Source organism: Protopterus annectens, chromosome 7.part0 (genome assembly GCF_019279795.1).
Source record: "Protopterus annectens isolate FY-2018-M chromosome 7.part0, PAN1.0, whole genome shotgun sequence".
Lineage (NCBI taxonomy): Eukaryota > Metazoa > Chordata > Ceratodontiformes > Protopteridae > Protopterus > Protopterus annectens.
This window is the reverse complement of record NC_056739.1, coordinates 785967839-785993334: the sequence shown is the minus strand read 5'-3', so window position 1 is coordinate 785993334 and position 25496 is coordinate 785967839. Positions and strand designations below refer to the sequence as shown.

The 25496-nt window shown below is 36.3% G+C and overlaps 1 protein-coding gene across 6 annotated transcripts in view; it reads left to right on the top strand.

The window, feature by feature from the left end:
• The window catches only part of ARHGEF15 (Rho guanine nucleotide exchange factor 15), an 879095-nt gene that overhangs the window by 781772 nt on the left and 71827 nt on the right, over window positions 1-25496 (top strand). For all 6 annotated transcript variants that reach the window (XM_044077316.1, XM_044077320.1, XM_044077317.1 and 3 more), the window contains 2 exons: window positions 23349-23434; window positions 23840-23944. In XM_044077316.1, coding sequence (XP_043933251.1) covers window positions 23349-23434; window positions 23840-23944 — 191 coding nt within the window. The remainder of the gene's footprint in view (window positions 1-23348; window positions 23435-23839; window positions 23945-25496) is intronic.

Sequence of the window (25496 nt, the reverse complement as noted above, 5' to 3'; positions counted from 1 at the left end):
GTGCATATCATTACTACTGCATCTCTAACATATTCATATCATTACTACTGCATCTCTAACGTGTGTATATCATTACTACTGCATCTCTAATGTATTCATATCATTACTACTGCATCTCTAATGTATTCATATATTTACTACTGCATCTCTAATGTGTGTATATCATTACTACTGCATCTCTAACATATGCATATCATTACTACTGCATCTGTAACATATTCATGTCATTACTACTGCATCTCTAACATATGCATATCATTACTACTGCATCTCTAATGTATGCATATCATTACTGCTCCATCTCTAACATGTGCATATCATTACTACTGCATCTCTAACGTATGCATATCATTACTACTGCATCTCTAACGTGTGCATATCATTACTACTGCATCTCTAACGTGTGCATATCATTACTACTGCATCTCTAACGTATGCATATCATTACTACTGCATCTCTAATGTGTGCATCTCATTACTACATGCAGCATGTCACAGTATTATAGCTTACCTTCTGTTGCTAAGATCACCTGAGATGGTATCGCATGGGCTGAAGCATAACAGCTCTCAAGTGTTGAAGTGCTGACAGCTACCCCCCCCCCCACTTCAGAAAGAATAAGACAGAGTTTATATTGTCTGTCAGTCAATGCTCTTTCTCCAAGCTGCAGCAAACTCTGAATGAGAAAAAGGGGGCACTGGAGATTTGTCTCCTATATGGATGGCATAGGAGTGGCTCCCTCTTTAATGGATGAGGCATACTACTGTGATGTACAACACAGTGAACAGAATTTACAGACTAACCTTTTTAGCTTTACAATGCCAGCTTAAGAGGTGATGTTTTTACTGTGATCTTGCAGAGCTGGTATGTAAATGAGTCTGCAGATACTGTTTGCCAGATTATAGATCATAGTACTGTGCTGTGATCATTACATATGTATCCGAGGATGTCTCATGCAGTAGTGACAGACACTAAATGGCAGCAGACATGGTTGTAGCAACAGGAGGAAGACATAGGCACACTGTCTAAAGAACTAGAATATCTTATTCAAAAAACAGTAAACAAGCCACTGTTGTAGCACAAAACAGACAGATAGAAAAGCAGACTGAAATGAAAACAAATAAAGAAGAGAAAACATTGGGGTGGGAGCATCCCTAAAAATTTTAAGAAAAAAACAACCTGATTGTGCCAAAAAATTGGACTGGAAATTAGATTAGATTTATGTGCTGAGATTAATGAATAGAACTAGAATGTGCTGAGATTAATGAATAGAACAAGAATGTATCCAAGGTAAATAACAGACTATTAAAATTAATTTATAGGAAAAATGGCTTCTACGAAAAGCTTTTCGGCTTAAAAGAATTAAAGTTAATATGTGCACAATGTTATTATTTTAGGATTATTCTCAGCAGAGCAACAGTTTGATAAAAAGAGAGCTTATCATCGGGTCAGGACTGAGCTAAGAGATACTAGTTGTATCCCGGGTGGTGTAGCCATCACTTGTGTCCTTGGTGATGTATCCTTCAGTTGTATCCTTGGTGATGTAGCCAACAGTTGTATTCTGGGTGGGGTGTCCTTCAGCTGTCTCCTGGATAAAGTAGCAACCATCTGTGCCCTGGTGGAGGAATTGATCAGCTGAATCCTGAGTGGGGGTATACATCACTTATGTCCTGGGTGAGGTGTCCATCATTTGCATCCTGGATGGTAAATCCAAACGCTGTATCCAAGTAATGAATCAAACAGTTGTGTCCTGTGTGGGGTATCCATCAGTTGTATCCCAAGTAATGTATCTGTCAGTTGTGTCCTGGGTGAGGCATCCATCAGCTGTATCCTGGATGGAATGTCTATCAGTTGTATCCAAGGTGATGCATCCATCAGCTGTGTCCTGGGTGGTACATCCATCAATTGTATCCCATATAATGCATTCATTGGGTGGGTCTTGACCAGTGTACTTCTTGAGCGTGATGACTGTATTGGGTTTGTGTAGGCAGACCTTTAACAGTCTGGAAGAAGCAGGGAAGTTCACAAAGCAGCTGAGATTAAACAAGGTCACAACTCAGATGCCTTGCAGCATGGCTTGATGAAGATGGAATCAGACATGAATATTAGCACAGGCTAGTGAAGGACAGAGAGAATTGACTAGGCAGCAGTCAACAAAAAGGGTTCTTAACACCGATGCAAGATGTGTAATGCTAGTTGGTCAGAAGGAGACAGAGGGACGAGATCACAGCATAGGAGCAGTGAGCAACAAGAAAATGCAAGGACACAGCTTGAGGGATGGTCCTCCAGGAAGTAGACAAAGCTGAATGATGCTTTGTCTGGTGAATCTGAAGAAGAATGACTACCTCAGTGAAGAAAGTGGGGGCATTAAAAAGGTAGGAAATTTATTGGGCGGGTGAGTAACAGAGCTTACCAGGAGGAGGTCATAGGGAAATAGTGATGAAAATCAGACAAGAGGTTCGAGTGCTTTAAAAGAGACCAGCAGGAGGTTAGCAGTCTTTGACAATCAGTATGAGATATAAGTGAAAATATGAGAGACCAAGAGAGGCAAGTGCTGATGTGAGGAAGATAAAAATAATGTAGACTTACTGCTTTTATACATCAAAAATAGAAAATAACCTCTTATAGAGACCCGCTTGTGCCAGAGCTCATAACCAAGAACCAGAAGCTCAAAGGTTTACTACGTTGTCATTTATTACACATTCATAAAAATCCACGATAAGACTGTCAAGCGCTTTCGTCCCTCCACACATTGGTAAACTTCAACAAATAAAGTTGTGATTGATAGGTTTTTTTTATATATTGTATTACAACAAAGTGGAAGAAACTTCCATATGGTGGGGTTCCTTGTTCCCTATACTGATGGATAGAAATGCATTATGTGTTTTGTAAGTCGAACCTGGCTTATATTAATTTATTTTAACATTTTTGAAATTGTATACTTTTGGTATGTACATTTATATTTTTTATATATTCATCAGATTGTGAATTTTTAATATGCGATTTTTTTGGTATAAATGTTAATTTTTTTCCATGTATAGATAGTAATTTGAATGCAAAGTCATTCTATGGTACAGACTTTATTTTTTAAGGGCATTTTAAGATATGAAGTAACATTTGGTTACATAGGTCACTTTAAAAGTTAATTTGAATGTTAACGAATGGATGGGGATAGCATAAAAGGAATTGATTTGGATAATATGGCTGTTCTGATGAACTTCCATTACCAATGTGTGGAGGGACGAAAGCGCTTGACAGTCTTATCGTGGATATTTATGCATGTGTAATAAATGACAACATAACAAACCTTCGAGCTTCTGGTGCTCGGTTTTGAGCTCTGGCACAAGTAGGTCACTAGTAAGAGTTTTTTCTATTTTTGGGTCAAGTTTGCCTTTTATTTAGCTGGTGTTTGTTCATTTACTTGCTTTTAGACATCAGTTATCCCAATTTGCTGTTTTAGAAGTATGCATACTTAGAAAGCCATTGCCACAGGTGGCAAACAAAATGGGCAGTATATACAAAATTAATAGTGAGAGTACATGTATATCTGAAACTAGTAAGTTTTGTCTTGCAGTCTTCTTTTTTACAGATGCATCCAACTATAATTTAGTCACATTGACAATGCACATCACCATTGCAAAAACAAATGTTAACACAGACCTCAGTTTGGTAAGGCTTGTGGAAGTAATAAGACATAGCTGACTTGGCTTGAGGTATAAATGGAAGACATTAAGGGGAGGAGGTAGAAAGTGAGAGTGGTACATTTTTGTAGCTAGTTTACAGGAACTAGTAATAGTTACTTAAGTAAAGGTGCACTTTTAGTCTTTAGTTTTTTCATGTCTATTTTTGAGCTGTTGGTAATGGATGATCCCAAGTGATATAAACTTCATCATTTTCTATAATGTTTTGTGGCTTATGTTTCCAGTATTTTTCAGCTACTTCAGTATTATAATGTCTGCACAATCCCCAATGCAACAGTCTTGCCACATTATTATGCAATTTAATATACAGTCCTTCTGCCATTAGTATATCACACATACCTCTCAACTGTACAGATTTCCGCAGAATGTCCAGATTTTTTTGCTCATATTTTTGGCCTGTTCATTTATTTTCCTGGCAAATCACTGGGATGATCTCAGGATTGTGGTCACAAAATAATGATATACATTTGAGTTTCAGACTTCAAATCCGTCAGAAAATGTATATTAAAACAAATCCTGTTACTCTAGCAACTTTCTAAGTTTATAAGAGCAATATTTAAAATATGCCCCTATTTGTACCCCCATTTTGTCAAGCTTTGTACAGATATTTTGCATTAAGAGGTATGATATCACAGCCAGCAACAACAGCTGTGACTGTTTCTAATTCTGTTTTATGAAACCTACATCTGTCTGTTTCACCCACATGTTCAATGGACTTTGTAAACCAACGTGTACCTAGTCTTCTATCTTGGAGCACCAATATTAACCTTTCGTCTTTTGGTTTAAATTCACTTCTCCTTAACCATTCCTGTGTTCAGTCCTGATTAATATGAGGTTGTTCCAAGAGTTTTCTGTGCTTGCAACTGTATTTATGCATTTTCCACAATTCTTGCCTTCTCATCTGATCCTTCATCTTATATTAATTCTTTTGTTTTTTTGGCACATTCAATTCCTGGTTTGTTTTTCAGTCCTGCTTGACACAGACATGTTTCTGCTAAACTAAGCAGGGAAGTCATCTTAGACTTATTCTCCTCCTGTTTCAAAACTTTCACTACATTTGGGTCTTGTGAGGTCAGCAGATATGTATGCAGTCCCATGATTGCAGATCTGTACATGTAATCAATTTCAAGGAGGCCCATACCGCCTTTAGAATGGGGTATATGTAGTCTTGGTATGCACTGATTTTTAAAAATCATTTGATGAGCATAAAACTTCCTTCTTGTTCTCCTGTCCAACCAATCCAACACCTTTTGGGGCCAGTCAGTTACTCCAAAACTGCATGTTCAGACAGGAAGCACAATAGGAAGAAGACATAAGCACAATGTCTAAAAAACTGGAATATCTCATCCAAAAGCCAGTAAACAAGCTACCTTGGACTATTTTCCTAGGCGTCAATATTGTTTTCAGTATTAATTTTAGTCTTCTAAAATATTCCTTAATTTTATTTACATTTGTTCATGTTTTTTATTGTTGATCCTTCATCAGTTCCCAAATATTTATACACTCCTTCCTGCTCAAGTTCTTTTATATCACATTCCTGTCCCAAAATTATGTTTTCTTGGTGCTGCAGGTTTCCGTCTTTAAAGGTTGCTTTTGCACATTTATCAAGACCAAATGACATTCTTATATCATCTGAAAAAGTTTTGACCACTTGCAGTTGTGTTTTCAGTTCCTCATCTGATGAACTATACAGTTTTAAATCATCCACAAAAACAAGATGAGAAATCTTTACACTTTGTTGTTTTCTGGGAGCCAAATTGTAACCATGACCTAATCTGTTAAGTAAACAGCTTAATGGGTTAAGGGCAGGACAAAAGAGCAGCAGTGACAGAGAGTCACCCTGGAATATCCTCCTTTGAATTTTTATCCCTGAAATAATAATTTGTCCTTTATCATGGCTTAACTACAAAGTGGTTTGCCACTGTTTCATGGTCACTGTAATGTAATCGATCAGTGCAGGGTGTATCTTATGCATTTGTATGCACTCTTTTATACATGAGTGTGGGATACAGTCAGATGCTTTTTTTGTAGTCTATCCATTCCATACTTAGATTCTTCCCCAATTTACAGTTCTCCATTATGACTTTAACAGCAAATGAACCTTTGCTCCGTATGACTTTCTTTTGTTACCCTTTTGTTTTATTGCCATAATTGAGTTTTCTTCTAAATGACTATAAACTCTGTATCAATTCCAGTGTATAGTTTATACGTCCTCGGAAGGTGCATTATTGGTCTAGTTTTTAGGATAGCTTGCAGGTTCGATCTTAAGAAGGAGAATTGATTTTCCTGTTGTTAACCAGGTTCGTGTCTGTTTGGGGTGCGCACATAAATAGTTCTTACTCATAACTATATGTAAAGATATAAATACTTTTAGCCAGAAGTTTGGTACTGCATCTGTGCCTGGGGTTTTCCAATAAAAAGCTTTTCTTAACTTTGTTTCAGTCTCTCTGGCTATTTCATATCCTGTACATTTGAACTTCTTATTCTTTCTTTTACTTATTCTATCCATTTGGCATCTTTATTCTGTTCCACAGGATCTTCACAGATATTTCTCCAAAATGTATCTATTTCTTACCACTTATTTTTTGTGGTGTTTCACTTCCTTTTGCCTTGCTTCCCATTCTCTATAAAACTTTTTTTTCAGTCATCAATAAATTGCTTATTTTGCACTTTTCTTTTATATTTATCTACATATCTTCTATTTTTTTTCTGCCTGTGCTGATATTTTTAGTTGATTATTTGCGATAGTGCATGATAGATCCTGATCTGTTCTGATACTGCACACTGCTTTTATCACATCTATCTTTCTGTGTATTTTTGTTGATCTGTTCCCTCTTCTATACTCTTCTAATAGTGATACTTCTTGTCTTGATTTCTTTTAGTTTTCTCTATTTGATACTTCAATGATGGCATTCAATTTTTCTCTTTCCTTCCCCTTACTACCATGTGTTTTGTGGTAAGACTTTATCTGTTATTAATTTAGCTGCACAGTAATCTATTTACTTGTGTTATATATATTATATCACATACATTTCTATGAATGGTCTTAATTACTATGTTAATTTGTTTTTTAAAACTTCTAACTTTTTGGGTTTTATTGACTTTCTGTAGTCTATTTATTTCGTTGATCTTAATATATCTGTCCATCTCTAGTAAATCAAGCAGCTCTTCTCTTAGATCATTTTCTTCTAAACTAAGGGCAAGCTTTGTTCTCCATTTCCTGTGGACATTCTTTAGAAAGGTCCAAAGTATCTTCCTGTGCCACAGTCTCTCCAGTTTAAACCTGTGTCAATCGTTGCTCTGTCATATGGGAACTCAGTGGCCTATCGCTCCTCAACTTTGACTGCATCAGAGTTGTCGCTGTTTCCTGCTGCTTCACTTGCTCTATAGTTCTAATTGAATTTTTGTACTGGTTTTACTTGGAAGGCTCCAAAATGTCTTCATATGGCAACTGAGCAGATGTTTCCTGCTCCACTGGTTTATCCTTAATTTGGGGGTTCATTGCTGTATCCTGCTGTGATGTTATCAGAGTTGGATTTTCTACTGTAAATCCTTCACTTCACAGGTACTCTATAACCTCAGTTTCTGTTTCTTTAAATTCTCCATTTCTAATCTCCTTTTCTACTTTTCCTCTTTGTCTTCTTATTTTTTATATTGTAAAGTTTTCCAAGTCTGGATTCCTTTGCCTGTATTTCTCTTCAAATATCTTTGGTGCTGATCTTTTTGTGCTGATTAGTTTTGTTTTCTCCTTTGCATAGGTATTACACCATATTCAGTCTCTTTTTCTTTCACCTGACCATATTTTTTCCTCAGATGTCTCCTGATCTTCCTGTTTCTCCTTAATTTGGGGACTCATTCCATCATGCTGTGATGTAACCTGTGTTGGAACTTCTACATCAAATCCTTTACTTAGCAGGCACTCCATAACTTAATTTTCTATTGTTTTTAACTACTACTTTACTAATCTTCTTTTCTACATTCCCTCTTTATGCTATTATTATTTTTTTATTATGAAATGTTCCATTTCTGAATGCCTTTGCCTGTATTTCTCTTCAGATATTGCACCATATCAAATCTCTCTTTCTTTCCCATGGCCGTATTTCTTTTTTTTATACTTTTCAAAATTGTCTAGGTTTTGTTGTTAATATTTTCTCACTTCTTCAGATGCTTCTTTTTCCAAACAGATAAAAGTTTCTTGGTCTATATGTATACTGTTTTTCACAAATCTGTTGTATTAATGACCACAAATTTTTATTTGAAGCTTCTGACAGTTTTTCTTGTAGAAGTATTCTTATTTCCCTTAATTTCTCTCTTAATCTTTTTGTATGTCTTCTGTCTGGAAATTTTTGCATAATAGTAACAGTACATAATTTCTTTCTTATCCTCAGTAGTCCACTTTATCATCTTTATGGCTGTTCTTTGGCCTATCAGTTTTTGTGATTTTTGTGGACTACTACTTCCTTCTACAACAGGGGGCCATCCTTCCAGTGAGACCTAGTGCCTAGCGGCGCTCTTCGACGACCTTGAGGTCGGCTATCCCTGGCCAACGAGAGATCCGCATCACTGCAGTATTGTTACGTTTAGGCAGGATTCTGACTTAGAGACGTTCAGTCAAAATCCCACAGATGATAGCTTCATACCATTGGCTCCTCAGCCAAGCACGTACACCAAACGTCTGAACCTGTGATTCCTCTCATACTGAGCAAGATTACTATCGCAACAACACATCATCAGTAGAGTAAAACAAAGCTGTCTCATGACAGTCTAATCCCTGCTCACATTACCTGTTAGTGGGTGAGCAGTCCAACGCTTGTTGAATTCTGTTTCACAATGATAGGGAGAGCTGACATCGAAGGAACAAAAAGCAACTTCGCTATGAACGCTTGGCTGCCACAAGCCAGTTATCCCTGTGGTAACATTTCTGACACCTCCTGCTTAAAACCAAAAAAGCCAGAAGGATCATGAGGTCCTGGTTTCATGGACTTTATTCATACTGAAAATCAAGATCAAGTAAGCTTTGGTCCTTCTGTTCCACAAGAAGTTTCTGTCCTCCCTGAGCTCACCTTAGGACACTTGTGTTACTCTTTGACAGGTGTACTGCCCCAGTCAAACTCTCCACCTGACACTGTCACCAGAGCGGGTCTCTCCCAGACACCTGGGTGCTTGGTACCAGAAGCAAGAGCCCCGGTGAGACTCACCCCCCCACCTCACCGGGTACGTGAAAAACAATAAGAGTAGTGCTATTTCACCAGATTTCCAGTCTCCCTATATGTACTATCTGATGAGATGAAAATCTAGGCAAAAATGACTTTCTGAACACTTAGCACCCTCAGATTTTTCAAACGTCATTTAGTACTTCCCACATAAAAAGGTAAAACCAAACATCCTCCCAGCAACGCTGTAAATCAACTTTAGTTACTGAACCAGATGAACAGATTAGATCAAAACACTTTGTACCATACATTCCTACATATATATTTGTACCACCTTAGTGTCAGGCTTGTGCATCTGTAAGACATCATAAACTAGTACCATATCAGGCTTTTTTTTTTAACAACTCCTTGACATCACCCTTAGTAGAGGTTAATGCCCTAAGATGCAGTCTTGTATGCCCCCTCTATGGCATTCCATCCTGCTTACCTCTCACCACTCTTCTAGCAAATTTTGTTATACCTAGCCAGTCTCTACCTAGTTCTGATGGCCAATGGCCACTCGTGAGAGACTGCAGCAGTATTTTGACATCAGTATAAAATTATTTTTTAAGTCTATATATGCCATTGTAAAACTTATTTCAGCTATTGTCTTACTGGGATGTTTGTCAAAATAGCTAAATACTCATCATTATTAACAATAATTTGCCTTTATATTCATAGAACATATCCACAATTCCTATGAGTAAGTCTGCAATTGAGTTTGGAATATGCATCTCAAACATTTGCTCCCCAACTAAACATCTATAAATGTCGAACCAGTTACACGAAAGAAACTACCATCTCCTAGTATCAGTTGATATTTAGTGAGTACAACAGTAGTGTTGGATCTAGCAAGCAAGTATAAAAAGACTGCCAGAAATTTTAAAGTTTTTCCTGTGAACATAAGGTATACACTTTTCCTCAACCCACAGAGAAAAATACAGTAAAGTATGTTTTTTTTTCTCTTCATTAACTAGGGGGTACAAATTACCTTGATATGTTACTGTTGGTATCATAAACACAATTTTACTTGCTTGGATAAACACTCTGTGTTCTTGTATCAGCAAATCAGCACATTATATGTCAAGAAGCCAAAAGGAGGAAGGCCTTCAGGCATATCAGTTGTTTGGGAGGAATAATTCATTTTTAATGTCTTGGTAAAGACTTATAGCTTTCCGTACAGTCACCTTTAGGCCTGTTGTACTGTACCCTTTCTAAAAGTGTGCCCTTTTGAAAAGGGAAGGAAATGCATAAATTGGTTCTTGGAGAGACGCATCAGTCTTAACCAGCTTGCACCAATCTGTATGTATTATTACTCCGTGCTCATTATTGTTAGATGTTTTTACTTTCTGGCCAAGAACAACACTTGGTCCTATCATTTTTGTAACGGCCAAAAATCTTTCTCAGTTTGCTTGCCAAATACCTGGCTTTCTATAACTCTTTATCATCACTTGGATTCCTGTCCAGGGCCTGTCTATATACCATTTATGATTAGTGTTTTCTAACAAAGTTCCCTGCCTGGACATATCTCATGCAGCAAACTACTGTGGTTATTATATCTATCTCTGCAACTGCTCAAACAATTTACCTTGTAGATATACATAGCTTGGCTAGCACTAGGAATGAAAACATCTGTAGGTACATAAAGAGGCATTTTTCCTGTCTGTCAGAACTCAAAAGGAGATAACTCTGCTCCTTTTGCCACAAATGTCTTAGGACAGTAGTACATTCGGTAAATAAGTCACCCGAGCTTTTCCTTTTTCTTGTATCATTTTGTCAGTCCATACTTTAAGGTGTGATTCATTCTCTGTGTCATCCTTGCACATTTTTGATGGTAGGTAAGGCACAAGAAATCATTCCTGAATTACTAATGTGCTACACATTTGTTTTCATGATTCATCCTGTGAAATGTGGTCGGCTTTTACTCTCAATGATTCTGAGAAAATCCCACTGAAAAAAAACATTTGTCCAGAACAACCTGGCCAAAGTCTGGGATGTATTGTTGACTGCTGGGAAAAAATTTCACACATTTGTAGAACAAATCAATAATTACTAGTGCAGTTTTGTAACCGCCATTTGCAGGAAAAAAGGGTCCTGTAAAGTTACTCTGCAATGACCCCCATGATCCTCTGCAGCTGTGATTCTTTATGAACTGGTTTATCCTTGACTTTTGGATTGTCGGGTACACAAATCAGGCATTCTTCTGCAATTTTTTGGTACATTTGCGTCACCCAGGGTGCCAGAGTTTGAACCTCACTACCTAACACAAAGCTTCTGGTCCCAGATATGCAAGGATGACATGATTGAACTTGATCACTTATTTTTCCAGTGCAAGAGGCCCACAGAATACATTATAACTGTCACTATCTTGATAGCATAATCATCCTTTATCAGGTACTTGTTCATTTTTCAGTCCAGTTACATACAAAGTTTTCAGCCTGAAAAATGCAAATGCACACATCTGTTGTGAACCAAATGGCACAAAAATCAGTGCAGTATGAAAGTACTAATAGTGTCTAAAACTAGAAGACCATGCCTAGTCCATACCCATATACTAGAGTACCATATCTCTATAACAGTAGTAAATACTGCACGAAATTCACATAAAATGTGTTATGACTGTCAGCTACAGAATGCTCTAATGACACATTCATAAGTTTATTTTCAAGTAATGTACTTAATTGCATATGAGTCAAATTTTAGGTGTCATAACTCCAGTAACAAAAAAAAAATCTATATTTGGAAGGAAGTAGGATTTTTTTCAGATATAATGACAGATCAGTAATAAAGTATTTTAGGCCATTACTTTAGTCTGCATACTTAACTGAAACTGTAGAATAATACTGACATTGACCCCACTGCTTCAGTTACTTCAAAAAATAGCATTTTATTTATGGTATGCAGCACATGGAAAACAGTACATCTTTCTAGTGAAACATATAGAACTGTTTTATTTTTAACCTAATGGCAAATCAGTAAAGATATATTCTAGGCCACGGTTGTATTTTTCATACTGAACCAAGGCTTAACACAATATCCTCAATGCAAAAAGAGTATGATACAAAATGTCAGACTGTTAAGTGAATGCTAGTATGGACAAATGTTATATGAGACACACACACACATATATATATATATATATATATATATATATATATATATATATATAGAGAGAGATTAGATATAGATACAGATAAAGATATAAATATAGATATAAGCTTTCATTATAAACCTTTCTTGCACTAAAAAAGGTGTTTGTTCAGCTGCAAAATGCATTTAAGACTTTTATGCCACCCTTAGAAATTTCAACATAGTAAAATTCTGAATCTGACCCTACTAATTTAGTTACTATGACATGTTAGATATGGTATATTGCAAATGACTCTACGTGTATGTATGTATTTACATAGCTATATACATCAGTGCAATAGGTCTGGTTGCTCGTACTTGTCCATGGGATCAGTATGTGGAAGATGTCATTGATTGTGAAGGCGGTAGAATTATGTTACAGTTGAACTTCAGAAAATCAGTTATAATATAATTTAGTACTTTGTCCTTTCTCCATGGTTGTGTGACCGGGAGTTAGTTTATTTAAGTTCCAGAGGTGTGGGAAGGATACCTGAAATTGGTGGATGTGGGAGCAAAGCACCCCATGAAGAAGAAAAGTGCTTTTAGACTATTTTCCTTTTCGTAAAGCTAGTCACCGATGATGTTGTTTGAAGTGTTTTCCATCAATCAGTGTTTTTTCCTGAATTGTGACTATTTAGAATATGTTGGTGTGTATGTATGTATATATGTGTGTGTGTGTGTGTGTGTGTGTGTGTGTGTGTGTGTGTGTGTATATATATATATATATATATATATATATATATATATATATATATATATATACATACATATATATATATATATATAGGTCATATCTTACTTGCCCTTTTAAATGTCATTAAGGAACTTTCAGGCAGTGATAAACAGGTATTCAACTAAAAAATGCATCTATGATAGCCATTCTGCTCTTAGGGAGTTCATTGTTGCACAACCATAAATCTGACCCCACTGGTGTAGTTGACTCCAAATTATGGTATTGCAGTTATAACATGTCACAAATTTTCATGATGAAACATCTGATTTAATGAAAACTCAATAAAGAAAACATTCTAGACCATTACCGTATTATCCTACATGGTGTGTAGGAGTTCAACATAACATCTACAATGGAAACCAAGTGCAGTGTAGAATGACAGACTGTGGCAGAGAATGCCTGCATAAAAAGTCATATCTCAGTCTCCATTTGAGATCTGATTATGAAACATTTATGACACGGTGTTGTGCTACAAACATGTACTTAAGACTGCTACCATAACCTTAGGTAGTTTTTTGCGAATGTCACTAAATTTTGCTCACCACTTTAGTTGCTTGAAAGATTACAATTTAACCATAGCATGCTAAAAATATATGTAATATATAATATTTTTCCATGTAAAATGTAGAGCATTTTTGATCTGTTGTAAGGACAACTCAACAAAGGAGTATTCTAGATCATTGTGGTGACCTACATGTTGAGCAGAACTTCAGTACAAAAGAATGGAAACTGAAAATAATCTAGAATGCCAGACTTTGACACTGTAGGCATAAGAATTTGACTGTAAAAGTCTGACATGTTTTATTACACTCTGTTTCTAATAGGTTACTGTGTTGAGTATTGGCTCAGGACAAAGAATATAACAGTGGCCAAGAATATGTCTTTACTTGTTTTTCATTTAATCAAAAATAAAACTCCTATATGTTTCACTAGAAGGATATCATCTTCCATGTTCAAAATGATAAAATGCTGTTACTTTGAAGTAACTATAGTAGGGTCAGTTTCTCAGCTTCCTTTTGAAATATTATTATGAGACATTAACAACAGAGTAGTTAGCTGCAAAATGCAGAAAGGAATGTTAATCTGCATGTGGGAAATTTGGTGCAGCCCAAGACTGAATTTGAACCTACCGATTATCTGCTTCAAACTATACCATATCAGCTTTGGCATGTTACCACTGAGAAAAATATTTTTGTCTAGGAAATGTATAAGATTTTTACTTCTGATGTAATGACTATAGAGTAAAGAAGTATTCTGTGCCATTATTGTGTTCTGTGTACAAGTTCAGTATAACACTCACCAGTGCAAACCAATAATAATGAAAGAATATCAGACAGGCATACAGACACCTGCAGCTGGAGCCTGTGTATAAATGGAAATATTTCACTTCTTTCTTTGCCGTTTCATTACAAAGTTTAAAGGCAGTACCAACAGAGTGATCAACAACAAAATGCACCTAAGACTATGTTTTAACCATTAGGGATTTTAATGCATTTTGTTGTTGAATCTGAGCACACCACTTAGCATCTTCAAATCCTCAAGCTATTATTATTTTCTGGTAAAATGTATAAGATTTTTACTTCTGTTGTAATGACAACTCAGTAAAAATATACTCTAGGCTATTACTATATTTTTCATGCTGAGTAGAAATTCAACACATAAACCCTAATGTAAACTGAGAGGAATGCAGAATGTAAGACTGCGACAGTGAATGCCTGAGTACCAGTGCATCATGCATGTGTATTAAAGGCCATACCTTAATTCCCCTTTGCATTTTCATACTGAAACTTCTAAGCAGTAACATAATGCTATCTACAAAATGCATGTAAGGCTGCTATTATAACTTTAAAAATGTTAATGCAGCACTTCACTGAATTTGACCCCACCACATTACTTGCTTAAAACTGTGACATTTTAACTATAGGATTTTCACTTCTGATGTAATGACAACTTAGTGCACGTATATTCTGGACATTTTCAGCCTTACTTCTGAGTGAAGGTCAGATAGTCCCAGGTGTAAGCCAGGTGCATTGCCAGACAATGGCAACAAAAGGTATCTGAAAAAACTACATGTGCTAGCTTTTTATTAGGTGTTATATATTAGTTCCACATGACAGGCCATAATAAAACATCCAGGAATAACTGATAAGACACACGCCTGCAAACCTCACTCAAGAATGGCATGTACAAGGATTTTGCTGCTTCTCTATCCTAATTTATATGACATCACACTACCTTTGTCATTACAAGGAGTTTAGGCTTTACCCAACATGAAATAACAGACGTACTGCAGTGCCTGATGAAATACGGGGTCTATATTATAATAGTGAAGTTGTAAAACATCGAATGTTATAATATCAAATCCACTACATCGAAGGATGAAAGTAGCGTAGCCCCGGAACATCAAATTCTTACCTAGGGCAAGATTTCGGTGGGCTGTTCCGTGGCTTCACTATTTCCTCCACTGTGGTGCGATTGTTATGGACCTTAGGGTTAGGGTACAGGTTAAGGTAAGAGGATAGTTAGGAATATATTTATGGTGTAGTGTAGGATTGGGTTTTGTTAACTGTATGTGTGTTTATTTGTTTGTGTATAGTTTCGTAGGGTATGTGTGCGATAGTTACAGACCTTAGGGTTAGGGTGTGGGTTAAGGTAAGTGGATAGTTAGGAATGTATGTTTGGTTTAGTGTAGGGTTGGGTTTTGTTAACTACATGTGTGTTTATTAATTAGTTTGCTTGTGTATAGTTTCGTAGGGTATGTGTGTGATAGTTACGGACCTTAGGGTTAGGGTGCGGGTTCAGGTAAGTGGATAGTTAGGAATGTATGTATGGTTAAGTGTAGGGTTAGAAGTAGGGTTTTGTTAAGTGTATGTGTGTGGCTTATTTACTTTGGTGTGCTTGTGTTGTGTGTATGTTTCTCGGAACAGCAATTTTTTTCCCTGGGAAAAAATTTGCTATTCTGAGTGTTCGATGTTATCATATTTCGAAATTCCAAGTTTGAGCTTATGATGGTCGATATTTTGGAATTACGAATATATGATATAGACCCGAAATACGTATGTTTTGTTTTTGCTTTTTATGTAATGGCAACGCAATACAGACAAATTCTGGATGTAGACTACATTCCACCACCCTAAGCAGAAGTTGTACTCACACCTAATGGAAATGGAGTATAATGTAACTTAGCAGCCTGGTTCATTCTACTGGCCATATAGATCTATTGGTAGAGGCTATCAATAAAGAGTTACATCTCTGAAACAGTTTGACATTTTCTAATAAAATTGCTTGAAAAGCAAGTCCAGAAATTCAGTTATAAACTTAAGTTAATTTTTTGTTTTTAGATACAAAAGTAATAGCAAAGCTGCAGATTGAATTTCTTAGTGCAAATTAACAATTCCTGACAAATGCCTTCCTTTTTTTCCTGTAGTAGCATTTGAAATGCCAGAAAATACTGCTTTCAGGGACAGCTAATATTAATTTTATTTCCTGTGCTCTAAAAGCAACATATATTTATGATTGTATATATTATGTATGTATTTACTCCACGAAAAAAAGAAAAAAACTGTACATATTTGTTGTTAACTGAATCAAGACATAATAAAATAATAAAAACAATAAAGTAAAAAACAATATTTGGTTGTGTTTTCACTGTGATTTTAACAATGAAACAAATGCTAGCTTCAATTCATTTCACAAGTGCCCCTTCTGAGATGGATACCACCTTTGATTGGAAAAGTCACAAAAATATACTGGCCATATCACTGTCACAAAAATACTCTTACCACAGTAATTCATATTAGTAAACATTGAATAGTGATCATATAACTAACCCTTTGTTTTATGTATAGCCTAAACCATGAAAAATATAACCATATACTGTATACATCAGATGTTTTGTTGTGAAGAAATTGAAAATGAAAGAGATAATGGCCAGAGTAATATATTTCAACTGGTTCTTTTAAACAGAAGCAATGTGCCTTGAGAAGTAGTCATCAGACAGTGATCATTTTGCTTGCATATAGTCTGCTACCCATCAAAAGGCAGCCACCTTCTACATCCAAGTCAGATTCTGATTTTAGAGTGTGATAAAAGTGAAATAGCAAATGGTTAGAGTAATGTATTTCATCTTGTTCTTGTTTTACATGAGTTCTATGTGTTTGGTCAATATCTGCTTAATCGAACACATTTGGTCAACAATACAGATGATTAACAGGTGTGTGACATTGCACAGTTCTCCCCAATTTGTGCGGTCCTATTATTAGTATGTGTAATTAGCAGGAGGTGGTGGGGCAGGGCTTGCCCCCTGCAAAAAAAAAAAATGTTTACATTTTTTATTTGAGGTCTGAAGGACCAAGGTATTTTCTCGTCACATGGACAGTACAATATCGACATTCCCATTTTTGACATATTGTGGTTTGTGTTTCAAACATCAGCCTTGGTGTTTGTCGACCAAATGAAGTATATATATATATATATATATATATATATATATATATATATATATAAATAAATTAGTCTACATCACCAAAATCCCATTTCACTGACATTCATTTCACTGAGACCAAATCATCTAAACTTCAAAACACTAACAATTCATTTCACTGAATCTCATTTCACCGACAGCTTAAAATGCTAAATTTCACAAGACTAAATGGAAAACCATACACAAACAAACTCACAAAACTAATGGCTACCTCTTTCCACAACATAAAAACTACTTATATATCCTCTTAACAAAAAACAGACATTATAAAACCAAACTAAGTGGGGGGGATGCCCCCCCCATACCTCCCAACATGGGGGGCTGTGCCCCCCACACCCCTTAACTATATATAAATAAATATATATATATATATATATATATATATATATATATATATATATATACTAACTCCAGGTCACACTACAGTGGGGAACAGGGCATATACCTTTTACTTGCCTCACAATACTCTACACACTACCACATCAAGTCTATAGCTTACAATTCAGTGAAATGAGTTGTCAGTGTTATGGACTTTAGGTGATTTGGTCTCGGTGAAATGAATGTCAGTGAAATGGGATTTCGGTGAAGTGAAGTAGACCCACATATATAGGGTCTATATTAGATCAGTGAACGCTTAAACAAGTGAACGCTGATTGATCGACCTTATTTTAGCAAAAGTTAGAAATATCGAAGCAACAGAAACTCAAATTTTTTCCTAGGGAAAGAATTTGGTTGTCCATTTCTGTTGCTTCGGTATTTTCAGTGCCGTCGTGGAAAGTTACGGGTCGGATTCAGGTAAGTGTGCGATTGTGTGGATGTGAGTGTTAGGGTGGGTTAGGTTAGTTAGAGTTAGGGCTCGGGTTAGGTATGTGTGCGATTGTGTGGACATGAGGGTTAGGGTAGATTTAGGTGAGTTAGGGTTAGGGGGCGGGTGAGGTGAGTGTGCGATAGTGACGGACCTTAGGGTTTGGGTTTGGGTTAAGGTAAGTGGATAGTTAGTGGTGTGTGCATAGTTTAGTGTAGGGTTAGGTGTCAGATTTTAGGTGTATGTGTGTGGATTTCTGTTTGTTTGGTGTGCTTGTGCTGTGTGTATGTGTTTTGGATCAACAATTTTTTTCTCTAGGAAAACAATCACTGATCTGACAGTTCGAGATTGTAAGCTTTCACTTACATAAGGTTGATCAATCAGCGTTCGCTTTTTTAAGCGTTCGCTGATCTAATATAGACCATATATATATATATATATATATATATATATATATATATGTGTGTGTGTGTGTGTGTATATATATATATATATATATATATATATATGTGTGTGTGTGTGTATATATATATATACATATATATATATATATATATAAAAATGTGTGTGTATACACACACACACACACACACACACACAGTACAAAGTACTAACAGTTCAGAGTGTAGGCAATGTAGACTACAGTATTAGAATCCAGACATTTCAAAATGTGGACATGTCACTGAGTTTTTTTGCTGTGTTAGAATTAGATCAAGAGTTAAAGAAGGTGATAGTTTGTGTTGTGCCTGTTGGTGCATGTTTCAGTGTCTGAGACTGCCTTGTGTAGTGACAGTATTACTGAAAGGGTTTTTCTAAGGTTAGGTGCAAAGTTAGGGTTATGGTTAACATTCATTAGTAAAGTGGTATAGGGTGATAAAGCCTGAAGTTGGTTGCTCTGAACAGTTAGTCTCGGCCATGTCCTGTTACTATGTTAGCAGGTTGCTGGTGAGAAGTAGTGCTAATGAATAGCATGACTTACTATTTCTGAGTTCCAGTTTCAATTCATATTAATAGAAAGCTCTGTAGTAATTATTTGATTCATACAATTACTGTAATAAGCAAATAATAACACCTCTGTTGTCATGGACAAGAGAGAAAAACTTCCATTTTAAAATAGATTTTTTTGTTTTTTAAATGAAAAAAATAAATAAATAAATGTTAAAACTGACTTTTCTTGAGACTCCTTTCGTATGGTACCATGATAATTGATGACCTACTTAACAGTTTAAAGAAATGAGAAATGGGTTATATGCAGGTGCTCTTGGGAAACATGTATAAGAAAAATCTTATTCCATATAAATGCTAAACTGCATTCTGAAGTAATGTGAAATCAGCAGAAATCATGCTGAACCTCATTATTCATTGTACTGTGTTAAGCAATACTGATATATTTTTTTTGGTACTTACGTATTATCTCAACCACGTTTCGAAGTCGCCCTAACTGGTGAAGTTATAGCAAGACTAGTTTATGATACAGTGAAATGGGGTGTGTAAACTCCAGATAACTTTTTTTATCACATTGCTTCTGAAACAGGACCAGGAATAACAGAGAAATTCCTCTTCCTGAGTAGCGTCCTTTAGCACCGTGTGTGAATGGAAAAGTTCGTTAAGGCACACGATAGCAGGTTGTCAGTAACAGGAGCTATTCAAGCTTCTGATTAATGTGCTTCTTCACATGTGCATTTCTAACCATATCCTTTTGTTCTGACTTCATGGAGGGCTGAAGTAAGGTGGGCACTCATGTGTTCTTTTTAAATTGTGTTTTGTTATTTATAGCACTGCGAGCCTCTGTAACATGCGTCGCCTCAACACAGACTACAATGCACATGTTTGTATGTCTTTGAATGGTGTGTATTTTGCTGTAATCTGCTTGCTTAAATGACTATTCAGTAACAGTAAACACAGTAATTACATTGCACTGTGGAAGAATCTGTGCTTGTTGACGTAGTAAGCGCTGCATTATTTACTCTTCCCTGTTCATTTTATTTTGCATGAAGTTACAGCGGTAAAGGACGCTACCATGGAAGAGGAATTTGGCCATTACTCCAGTTCCTCTTTCAGAACCAAGGTGATACAAAACTAATTTGGACTTCACACACCCATTTTTAGTTAACTATAACGTCGGTTCACGATAGCATCAGGAAGTACACAGGGTTAGAAATCTGGTTGCGATAATACGCAAGTACCATTTTTTTTAACCCATATCTGCATTACTTTAGTAAAGGTAAAAATGTTTCAGCAGTTTGTTTCCAGGAAGTAGACCGTGCTGCTGGACAGTAAGACATTTCATGTGAAAGATGTTCTGATGGGGTTCTTGTATTGGCTTATACTCATACAATCATCATAATAATCTTCTGTCAGGGGTCTTAATTTTACTTTCTTCCTGATATTAAAAGCTTGTTTCACTACTTTTTATTTTTTACATTATTTACTCTAACCATAGCCTACATACTCCTGTCATATGTGCTTGACCATTTAAAGCTGCAGGACCTAGTTCTTCTTAGGCCTAAAGATGCATCTCGTGACCGTCCTTTTGGTAGCCATATGTGAGGTGAAGTAAGAGTGTTTAATCTTTATATTATTTTCTATGGATCTTTCCATAATAACCATAGGGTGACCAGTTCATAACATTTTAGCTGTTAATTTTCAGCATACCTTCTCTGAAGCAGGCCTAGAAATACAGTTTTATACAATATGTATAAAATCACCATATTTGGAAGAACTATACAGTTTCAAAGCCATGTCCTTAAGATGAGACCATGGGGTAAATAATCTGAAAATCTGCTCCAGCATGTTAGGTAAAATATTTCCCAAAGTTATGAGCTTGCTGTTAATTTGTTTTATGTTAGGTCATATTGTTGTTAGTTTTTATTCTTTTACGCACATGTTTAACATACCAGCTAAGGAATAGACTCCACTTCATAAGATGGCCTTACACTTATTAAAAAATATGATTTTGAACACTGACAACAAAATTACTCTTCAACATGTAACCATGCAACATCATTGACACACTTCGGCCTTGAGTATTTGAAATGTCTGAATCAGAACCTTTTATAATTGATTGAGTTTCTGGTGAAACATTGCTCTTTACTTTTTTTCAAGTCCAGATTTTCTTTTTTTTTTTTTTGTACTAAACTCTGAATTGTGATTATACTATTGTTACCATGCAGTTCTACTTTAAAAGACAAGTCTACGATGACTTTGTAAAAGAGCTTTTCAAACAGAATGCTTACATTTTATTACAAGTTATAATGAAATGTGTAAATTGAATATATGAGATAGAAAAATATTCTCCACCACCTCCATTATGACCCTCTGGTTTGTTACACATAAAACTAAACACTGTAATTTTGATTGTTTTCAGAGTATTTTTTAAAGGTTAGATCATTAACATTTATTTCTATCACATTATGAATTTTGTATAGTAATTTGCTGATTTATTTATTTATTTACTGCCTTTGTTTATTAGGAAAATCTGACTGGGCAACAAGACCCACAGAGAAAAGCTGCAGAAATGATAAACAAAAATTATAAACATTGAACATAAATATGTATTGTACATTCAGTTTCACATATGAACATAATATAGCTACAGAGTATTTACTCAGAGGGAAAAATGAGTACATCATGAGATTACAATGGGAAAATGTGTTTTGAGGATGGTAAAAGTGTGAGATGAGAATGTTAAAAAGTGTGAGAGCAGCTGGCAAGTATGATGTACGGGAAGGGAAAAGTGAAGAGAGGTGAGATAAGATGGCAAGCTAAGTAGGAGGGTATGTTAAGTAGTGAGGAGTAGTGCTGAGATGGGAGTGATGCAGACTGTGGGCTGATAGCTAGGTCGTTTTGGGAGGTGTAACAATGGAGGAGAGAAAATTAAAATGAGTTAGAGTTGGAGCATAGGCATAAACATGAAGAGTTTAAGTGTTGCTTTAGGTAGTACTTGAAACTTGCTGTACTGGCAATCCACTTTAAGACAAGTGGGATAGAATTCCAGTCCTTAGCAACATAAATTGAGAAAGGGTGTCATCCCCACTGTTGGATGACTTGTTTTTCAGCAGGAATTTGTTCCTCAAGCACAGATCTCTGGGAGGAGAGTAGTTTTGAAGGATATTTTGTAGTGAGGGTCATTTGTTAGGTTCATGCATAATCGTGTGTGCTGTGATACTTTGGGAGTGGGCTAGGCACTTTGGGAGTTTCAGCCAGTTTAGATGAGTCCTCTGTGGAAATTTGGATGCAAACTTAACTGTTTTGTTGTAGCAGACGTCGAGTTTATTTTTTAAAGTACAGTGATGATTAGTAAGGATGAGTAAAGCACGCAAGAGTGAAGGGAGAAGGTAGAATGATGCTAAGCATTTCTTAGGAGATGTCTGTGAGAAAGGGTTTATTTCAGTAGAGGAAATCAGATGCTTGAAAATATGACAGTCTGCATCCTGACAAGTGCCCCCCCCCCTCAAAATAACAAGTGCCAAAAAATGAAAAAATAAGACCAAAAACATAGGAGAAGAGTGAATCTTGAAAATTAATCTTCTTAAAACTTATTTTTGCAGGGGGCCAAGCCCCACTGCAAGCCCCCCACACCCCAAACTTTTATATACCAATATGGAAATTGCTACACCTTGGAGAAAAGGCAGTATTCTGAGAAATCCAAAAAGAAAAACCGCAACTAATAAGTCCAATGATACATGCAGGCAGGAACCAACCAAAATAGTGTGACATAATCCACAAGATTCGTTATTGAAGCTGTTTATATATGAAATAGACCCAGATCTGGGTCTGTTTCATAAATAAACAGCTTCAATAACTAATCTTGTAGATTGTTTCACATTATTTTGGTTAGTATTCTGAGAAATGGTATCTTGTTCTTAGTTTATGTAAGTCCAATCTTTGGACCATTCAGACTCCATGATCCTATTCCTGACTGCATTTAGTTCTTCAGTTTGCTGAACTCACATGTTTAAGCCATGTTGGTACAGTGTAACTCTGGCGTTACACATGTTACATCACTTCAGATGTGATATTTAGCCTGTTGTTCATAAAATTAACAAAAGAAAGCTAAATACAAACAGTAGTTTGGCAACATGAACAAAGTTAAGATCAGCCTAACAGATTAATGAAATCAGAAACAAATTCACAACGTAATATCAAATATTTTAATGAAGAGGAGAAATCCATTCCAAAAATGACTCTGAGGAAGGGTTCACTTTAGGAAGGGTGATCACTGCCTTGTTTTTCATTTGAACAGTAACTTCAGATTAGGTCTTCTATAGTTTTCTGCACCAGTTTTAATCTGGTTTTGTTTTTTAGGTCTGATATGCATCGATGGATAGCTGCTTTTCCAAAACCAACCAACGAAACTAACTCCACTAGTGACACTGTATATGAGGACTGGGGTAAGTCTTTATTGAATGGATTTACCCTTTTACAATGATTCCACAGCATCAAGTTGTTTGCATGTTGAACTGGAATGCTTCCATTTGTTGACAGATGTTTATAAAAATACTAAAAAACATCTTTACTGTTTACAGAAACTTTACAGAAGCAACACTTTGTGCTGTCACATGCTTACAGAAGCACTAACCAGAATGCATGAAAACATAAAGTACAAAAAGTGTTCATTTAGGCTTGAGGTAGAGGGCAATGCTTTTTGAAGCTGCTAGTGTAAATAGCATTTTAGATAACAACTTATGCATCTCCTGCATAATGCATGTTAGTGAGACTTAGAGGAACAGATCAAATACAGAGAAAATATCTTATTAATGTATTAATGACTTTGTATTGTCTGTGGGTTTTGCCAGACTGTCCACAGGTGCAGTGCGTGGAGGCATACACTGGCCAGCAGGCTGATGAGTTGACGCTTGAGCCAACAGACATCATCAATGTACTGAGGAAAACCAGTGAAGGTAAGCATAGAGCCTGTGTGGCCATTCCTGTATAAAGTTTAAATCTGTCATCACAGCAGGTAAGATGGAAGAATTCACATTAGTGAAGCAAATAAAAGGAATGCTAGAGCTGGAATTCATGGCACTAATTATGGTACCGTTTTGACATGGTTGTGGCTATAGTATCTGTCAGTAGTGGGAGTTACTCAGGCATTTCCTCTCAACTGGCCAGAAGTTTAATCCTGAGGTCTTTACCCTATTGAAGCTGCACAAATCAGAAGGAATTAAAGTCTTGCACAATTCCCATTTCTGGCAAGTGTGATATCTATTATGCCACAAAGAAACGGTTTCATTTTTGAAGCACCTGGTTTTCATTTTGTAGTGATACAATACTAAGCATACAGGATCACATATGTGCTACATCATGCGTACAAGCTGATGACAGTTTCAGTACGGCTTGATGAAAGGAATACTGCTTCTCTAAAAATGTGAGAGAAGCCTAGTTGTGTGGGGCTGTCGGCTGGGAGCTTGTTACCTTTAGAGTCCTTTTGGTCAGAAAGGTATATTTTTTCTGATGCTTCTTCTATCTCAGGGATGCATTCCTGATGCTGTTAATGTAGTGGTATGAGCATTTAGACGCAAGTATATTACTAGTCTTTGCAACTTAAATGTATGTTTAGCAATTATATAGTGTTAAAAGGCTGCTGTCCTTTTGAATTGTATCATTTTTTTCTGGTGGAATCTTTGCTAGGAGATTTACAGTTTTAACACATTGTAGATCCAGAAGTTATTTGTTTGTTTTATTTAATTATCCTATTGCTTCATACTTCTACTGCTACCATATTCACACTTTCTTCATAGCCATCCCCTCATTACACATATTTCCAGAGATTCCCAATCATCAGTGGTACCCCAGTTTGACCCTTAATAGAGAAGAGTTTCCTTGCTGAAAGAGTCTCATGTGTGAGTGGGGATTTCAACCTCCAGTGTATGGATTTCTGGATTGTATCCACCTTATACCTTTAAGTGGGATGGAGGCCAGGCTAGGAGTCATCATAGTGTAGTTTTGTAGTGGTCATTTGCACTTAAGTCGTACAATAGTGATGTGGTGTGATGATGTTATCTTTGAAGAAGTGCAATGATACTGCAAGGGGAATGTCCCCCCACCTCTGGGGTGACACTCCTGTTTGTCCACCCACCTAATGCAGCACCAGCTCTCTTGGCATAGTACACCCCTTACCCCCAGGAAGAGGCAAGCAGAGAAGGCTTCACCCTCCACCCCCATGCAAGCTCCAGCAGGCTAATGAACTTCTAATTGAACTCAGGCCAGTTGTATTGTAGTTTAGGTTTTATCCCAGCAGAGCTGGCTTCAATCTCAAAGTTATGCAGTATTAACTTCCATTAGCCTCCCAGACTAGTCGTGATTTAAAAGTATATAAATGGTTAGTTGCTTTTTACAACTCTGGCATGATATAGTAAGTCTAGTACAGTATAGTATGCAAAGGACAAATGCTAAATGCTCACTGTACTGATCTAATGCTGCAATGCTATCAGGCCTTCTCAGAATGGCAAA